We start from the raw sequence: 7,514 nt of genomic DNA, 5'->3' as shown, positions 1-7,514 counted from the left end.
TGTAAAATTAACAACCAGTTTAGTCGAACCGGTGTGAACCGATAGCAGGCCAATTTATTCATCTTATTTCATCTTATTTGAAAGATGAAAAAATAAAATACAAATTTTACAGTCGCAAACTGGGAATAAAGTACCTGTCGACTAAAAAAAATACTCCTTTGGTCCTTTTAGCTGCCAGCAGAAAGGGAGTGGGGGGGGGGGGAAGCAGTGCATTCCTTAAATGCTTCAGATAATTGCTAGGCAGCCGAAGCTGTTGGCGCGCAAGATTATTACTGGAGAGCATGATTGATGACTGTTGGCTATGGATGTGTCCCAGTGGAGAATATACATCCAGGGGATGGGTGGGGGGAGACCAGGGCCAAGGGTGAAATGAATGATGGGTCTTAGAGTCGGCTGCGCCCAGGTAACACCGACATGGTCACTCCTAATAAATCTTTTTTTTTTTTAATTCTGAGAGATGCGGCTCATGATTTAAACGGGGTTGGATTTGTTGGAGCCCTGACAGTATGTCAGTTTGAAATGGGGTGCCAAGATCCCTCTGGATTTGGGGGGTTCCCGAGACTGCAGGCAGTTCTCAAACATATCATGATTCACTTAGCGACTGTTCAAAGTGACCAATGACACCAAAAAAAGTCACAGAGAATCAGTTCCTCTCACTTACAACTGTCGCCGCATCCCCCAGGGTCCTGCGATCAACAGTTGGGTGCTTGCACTTACGACGGTTGTGGGATCGTGCAGTCACATGACCGCCATTTGCGACCATCCCAGCTGGCTTCCCAACATGTAAAGTCGGGGGGGGGAGACGAATTTGCTTCATGACTGTTTGATTCACATAACAACGGCAACGATTTGCTTAACAATCCTGGCCAAAAGAAAGGTTGAAAAACTGGGCAAGACTCACATCACAGCTGCTTCGCTTAGCAATGGAAATTCTGCTCCCAGCTGTAGTCGTAAATCGAGGACTACCTGTAACCTAATTCTCTTTCTCCAACATCTCATTCTGCCAGATTTGGGAGGAAAGAAAGAAGGAAGGAAGGAAGGAAGGAAGGAAGGAAGGAAGGAAGGAAGGAAGGAAGGAAAGAAAGAAAGAAAGAAAGAAAGAAAGAAAGAAAGAAAGAAAGAAAGAAAGAAAGAAAGAAAGAAAGAAAGAAAGAAACATTAAGGAAGAAAGAAAGAAGATGCAAGAAGAAAGGAAGGAAAGGAAGGAAGGAAGGAAGGAAGGAAGGAAGGAAGGAAGGAAGGAAGGAAGGACTGAATGAAAAGAAAGGGAAAGGAAGAAGGAAGATGCAAGAAGGAAGAGTAAAGGAAGGAAGGGAGAGAGGGAGGGAAGAAGAGGGAGAAAGAGAGAGAGAGAAAAGAAGAAAAAAAGAGGGAGAGAAATGGAATGAAAAGGAAGGGAAAGGAAGAATGAAAATGCAAGAAGGAAGAAAAAAGAAGGAAGGAAGGAGGGAAGAAGGGGGAGAAAGAGAGAGAGAAAAAGAAGAGAAATGAAAGAAGGAGGGAGGGAGATGGAATGAAAAGGAAAGGAAGAATGAAGATTTAAAAAGGAAGAAGGAAAGGGAGAGGTGGAAGGAGAGGGAGAGAGAAAGAGAGGAAAGAAAGAAAGAAAGAAAGAAAGAAAGAAAGAAAGAAAGAAAGAAAGAAAGAAAGAAAGAAAGAAAGAAAGAAAGAAATGGAGGGCAATGTCCAGATCAGAAGCCGATGCTGCCTCGAGCGAGACAATATCCCAGTTTATTTTGGTTTCCGAAAAAGGCCACCATCCCGGTGTAGGTCTGAATGCAGATGGGCTCGCTCACCAAAGCCAAACCGGGAACCCGGCCTGGTGCAGGGGCTGTTTCTTGGGCATTTTGCACGGCGTGAACCAGCTGAGCCTTGAAGGCAGAAACCTGCAAATGATCAAGAGAAACCATCAAAAACCAAGCTAAAATTCACCCCCCCTGCGAATATTTCCCAGGCAGGATTAATTAACCTTTTTTAAAAAAAATTGTGTTTTTATTGGAATGCAAAATGCAAAAATAAAAACTTAGGCCAACTAAAAAATATATATCAAAAAGAAGCAAGGCAGAAAGGAAGAAAAAAGAAAGAAAGAAAATATGAAGGAAATCATTAATGGTTATTTTAGATAATTGGATAAGGTTAACAAGCATTTTTTTAAAAAAAAATGCGGTTTTTTTGGAGTTTAAAAATGGAAAGATAAAGTACAAACTACAAAAATTGTGAGACCAAAAACTGGAGAATAGAAACAAAGAAGGTCATTATCGTTTTAGGTAATTAAGTAAGATTCATTATCCTTTTTTCATCGTGATTTCTATTGGATTTTTAAGATGAAAGATATATCAGAAAGAAAAAAAAATGTGGAACGAAAAGGCAGAGGGAAAAAAAATGAAAAGAAAGGTCATGATCATTTTAGATCAATGGTTAAGATGAACCGTCATTGTTTGAATCCTTGTTATGGAAGTTTGAAAACCGCAAACATGAAAATAATACAATCTAAAAAAAAGGCACCATACACCGAGAGGGGAAAAAAGGGGGAATATAAAGAAATTGGATGATTATCATTTTAGACAATTAGGTAAGACTTATTTTTTTTAAAAAAAGTCTTATTGTAGTACACAATACAGAATAACAGAGTTGGAAGGGACCTTTGAGGTCTTCTAGTCTAACCCCCGCTCGGGTAGTCCTCGACTTACAACTACTTGTTCCAAGTTACAACAGCAATGGAAAATGGGACTTATAACCAGCCTTCACACTTATGACCGTCACAGTGTCCGTGTGGTCACATGATCAAAACAGAGACGCTTAGCAACGGACTCATATTTATGATGGTTGTCGTGTCGCAGGGTCGTTTGATTGATCCCATTTTGCGACCTTCTGACAAGCAAAGTCCCTGGGAAAGTGAAGCCCAATGGATTCAGGGTTCAGGAGTGGTGAACCGGGAACTGGATGACCTTCTGTGATGGATGGTTTAATTCCAGTCCTGCCTGGAGCAGGAGGTTGAGCTAGATGACCTCTGGAAGGTCCCTTCCGGCTTACACATGATATGATTCTGGAAGGCACCTATTTGGGGAAATTGCTGTGTGGAGAACTACGGATGCTCTTTGACTCATGACCACCATTCGGTCCAAAACTTCTGTTGTTAAATGAGATAGTTGTTAAGTGAGTTTTAGCCCGTTTTGTGACCTTTTCGGGCCACGCTTGTTAAGTGAATCACTGCAGTTGTTCTGTTAGGAACACGGTTGTGAAGTGAAATTTGACTTCCCAAATTGATCTTGGCTGATCAGAAGGTCGCAAAAGGGGATCATGCGGCCCCGGAACACTGCAACCGTCGTAAATACGAGTTAGTTGGCAGTGAGAACAATCACCAGCTTGCCTCCAGGGAGTTGTGGGTGATCCATCACTTGAGGGTGTTTTAAGAAGAGACTGGACAACCATTTTGTCTGAAATGGCGTAGGGTCTCCTGCTTGAGCACGGGGTTGGACTAGATGACCTCCGAGGTCTCTTACAACTCTGATATTCTTCCTTCCTTCCTTCCTTCCTTCCTTCCTTCCTTCCTTCCTTCCTTCCTTTCTGTCTTTCTGTCTTTCCTTCCTTCCTTCCTTCCTTCCTTCCTTCCTTCCTTCCTTCCTTCCTTCCTTCCTTCCTTTCTTTCTTTCTTTCTGTCTTTCTGTCTTTCCTTCCTCCTTCCCTTCCTTTTTTTAAAAAAGAAGTTTAAAGAAGACACAGCCAACTGTCTGAAATGATATATAGAGTCCCCTTCTCTAGCAGGGGTTGGACTAGAAGACCACTAAGGTCCCTTCCAACTCTTGTTATTCCGTCATTAGTTTCCAAGTGTCTGACTTTTGATCACAGACAGCACCACAGGGATGCCGCTGTGGCTGTAAGTGTGGGGGGAAAAAAGTCCCCTCTCTCTTTTTTTTTAGTGCCGTTGCAAACTTGGAACGGTCCCTAAATGAACGGTTGTAACTTGAGGACCTTCTCTGGAGGTCGAAGGAAGGGAGGAGGAGATCTTATGGCTTACGAGAACATCTCCGACAAACAGCCCTGGAAACCAGATCCCTCCAAAGGAGAGGAATCTAGTGGTGTCCTGCGGCCACCTCTCCATCATAAACGCAGCTGGGACCCTCCCGGATTTGCGGGTGGGGGTGGGGTGGGGGGTTAGGGGGCAGAAGGGTGTTGATGCCAAACACTTGCGAACGCGTCTCTTGCGTGCAAAGGATAGTTTTCATGTCCGGGAATTAAAAGCATCTTGGAGGGAGAGAGAGAGAGAGAGAGGGAGATCGAATGCACTAAAACATCCTCTCCACGCCAGGAACACAAAGGGATTATGTTACACCCCCCAACGACGGATGGGGATCTGGAAAGCAGCCCAGATCTCGAGGATAAACCGAGACAGACACAGATGGGGAGGGAGGCAGGGGAAGGAAGGGGCTGGGGTCTCTCTGGATGGGAACAGAGCAAAGCCCTTGACAGCTGACCTAGGCTGACCATCCCCCTGTCTTGCTCGCTCCGACACACTCGTGCACAAGCGTTTTCGTTTTAACAGGATTTTAAAATTTAAGACCTCTGTTCTAACTAACCCTAACCCACCTTTGGGGCTGTTTGGCAGCTCAACAGCTCAAGTCCTAACCAAGGACCTAGGAACTGTTCAGGTTATTATTATTATTATTATTATTATTATTATTATTATTATTATTATTATTATTATTATTATTATTATTATTATTATTATTATTATTATTATTATTATTATACACAAAAACAACAGTGTACACAGCAAATGAGATAACTATGCTGGGATTATTATTATTATTATTATTATTATTATTATTATTATTATTATTATTATTATTATTGTTGTTGTTGTTGTTATTATTATTATTATTATTATTATTATACACAAAAACAACAGTGTACACAGCAAATGAGAACTATTCTGGGATTATTATTATTATTATTATTATTATTATTATTATTATTATAATACACAAAAACAACAGTGTACACAGCAAATGTGATAATTATGCTGGGATTATTATTATTATTATTATATACAAAAACAACAGTGTACACAGCAAATGAGATAACTATGCTGGGATTATTATTATTATTATTATTATTATTTAAAAATAAACTTTATTAAATGTTAAAGAGATATATACAAAATACAAAACATTTCGTTAAAAATGAAACCAAAAACATATACATTACAAATTACTTAGATGGTGCTTTCTTATCAAACAATAGTTCAAACCATACTTACTCCTTATATCTGGTTAATACTCCTATTATAACCTCTTTATATTTTTCTTTCCTTATCTATGGACTCGCTGATTTCTATTGTTCATCCGATTACACCAGTTTTCCCAGGCTGTATCATATTTTGAGTGTTCCTTTTCTTTTAATTTTAGGGGAAGTTTGTCCATTTCAGCGCAATCGTAGATTTTTTTTTTGGATTATTAAGTTTTCTACTGGCATCCGATCATCCTTCCAGCATGGGGAACAGGCTCCAGCTGTTCTTCTTCCCCACTGATCTCCGGCTCCAAAGGCAGCTAATAACTGTCGGACGGCCCTGGCTCATCTTTGCGTCCGATGCAAAGCCTCGTCCGAGCCTTCCCCAAACTCCAGGACTGGCCCAGGTTCCTCCCCAACCTCCTCACTGTCCGACTCTGCCGCCAGCTCTACTGGCCACTGGCGAGCCACAGCAATAAATTTGTTTGTTTATTACACTTATATGCTGTTTATCTCGCCGAGTATCCTTCCATAAAAGTGCCAGGTAAAATGTTAGAACGGAGGTCTTCCATTTTAAAATCCAGTTACGATGAAAATGGCTGCACACTTGTGCAGCTTTTCACAGAACAGGCTAAGTGTACTTAGCACTGCAGTTAGTCCTCAACTTACAACCGTCATTTGAAGTTACTAAGGCAGGGTGTGACCGTTTTTGCACACTTACGACCATCGCAGCATCCCCGGGATCAAAATTTGGATGCTTGACAACAGACTCATATTTACGACGGTTGCGGTGCGTGGAGGTCATATGATCCCCCTTTTGCGAACTCCTGACGAGTGAAGTCAGTGGGGGAGCCAGATTCGCTTAACAACCATGTCACCTGCTGAACAACTGCAGGGATTCGCTTAACAGCCATGGCAAGGAAGGTCGTAAAATGGGGACATAGCTTGCTTCATAACTGTCTCTCTTAGCAGTGGAAATTGAATGGCTGAGTTGCAGTCGTAAGTCGAGGAGTGCCTGTACAGCTGGTCGTTTTGGGAGCTTCATCCCTGGAAGCTTTCAAGAAGAGACTAGACTGCCATTTGTCAGAAACGGCGTAGGGTCTCTTGCATGGGTGGTGGGTTGGACTAGATGACCTATCAGGTCCCTTCCGATTCTGTTATTCTATATTCAATAGACCAGAAGTTACCCTTGGAAGTTGTGGGAGCTTCATCCCTGGAAGCTTTCAAGAAGAGACCGGACTGCCATTTGTCAGAACGGTGTAGGGTCTCCTGCTTGGGCAGGGGGGCTGGACTAGATGACCTCCAAAGTGCCTTCCAATTCTGTTATTCTATATTCAATACAACAGAAGTTGCCAGAGTTTCATCCCTGGAGGCTTTCAAGAAGAGACTGAACTGCCATCTGTCAGGAATGGTGTAGGGTCTCCTGCTTGGGCGGTGGGTTGGACTAGATGATCTCAAAGATCTCTTCTGATTCTGTTATTCTATTCTATTCTATTCTATTCTATTCTATTCTATTCTATTCTATTCTGTGAAAGCTTTTGGCTGCTATTTTCTACGTTTTTTGTTTGTTTTGGGCTGATTCTCTCCAGCTCTTTTCTTTCTTTCTTTTTCCTGCTCAGCTCAGCTTTCTCTTTTATTTATTGACTCATTTATTTATTTATTCGGCTTCTAAACCATCGAGATCCCATTTATTCTCTGCGGTTTCCTGAAATGAAACAACACTACAGCTCAGATGGCAAAACCATTAAAAAGCAAACCAACCCAGGATCATTAAGTGAAAATTAAAACGTTTGGACCATAACAATCGGAGGCGTTTCTCTTTTAATGAAGTTTTTCTTTCTTCCTTGGGCAGCTTTGAGTTGGAAGAATAAATGGGTCAAATTGCTGCTTTTTCCAAAGGCCTTCAGGCTTCAAAGAATACAACATCCTAAGTCTGGAAGGGACCTCAGAGATCCTCTAGTCCAGGGGTCCCCAACCGCTGGTCCGCGGACCGGTACCGGTCCGCGGAACAAGTCTTACCGGGCCGCTGGTTGCTGGGCGCCGCCATCTTTTGGTAAAAGTGCTTCCGGTGAGCTTTTCCAGGTAGAAAGCTCACCGGAAGCACTTTTCATCAAAAAGATGGCGGCGCAGCACTCGTGAGCTTTTCCGGGTAGAAAGCCATTTCTACCCGAAAAAGCTCACTGGAAGCGCATGGCCGCCATCTTTTGACGAAAAGTGCTTCCGTGAGGTCACCGGAAGCACTTTTTCGTCAAAAAGATGGCGGCGCCCAGTTGATGCCGGTACCG

At 42.4% G+C, this 7,514-nt stretch overlaps 1 protein-coding gene across 1 annotated transcript in view; it reads right to left on the bottom strand.

Moving 5' to 3' along the window:
* Positions 1-1,255: 1,255 nt before the first annotated feature.
* The window catches only part of TPRG1 (tumor protein p63 regulated 1), a 44,462-nt gene continuing 38,203 nt past the window's right edge, over positions 1,256-7,514 (bottom strand). The window contains exon 6 of the mRNA XM_087965611.1: positions 1,256-1,886. Coding sequence (XP_087821737.1) covers positions 1,692-1,886 — 195 coding nt within the window. The 3' untranslated portion in view covers positions 1,256-1,691. The remainder of the gene's footprint in view (positions 1,887-7,514) is intronic.

This window comes from Notechis scutatus, chromosome 4 (assembly GCF_049901735.1).
Source record: "Notechis scutatus isolate UNSWTSFEM ecotype Mainland chromosome 4, rNotScu1.2, whole genome shotgun sequence".
Taxonomy (NCBI): Eukaryota; Metazoa; Chordata; class Lepidosauria; order Squamata; family Elapidae; genus Notechis; species Notechis scutatus.
Note: the sequence above shows the minus strand (reverse complement) of the source record. Positions and strands in the feature narration are given on the sequence as shown.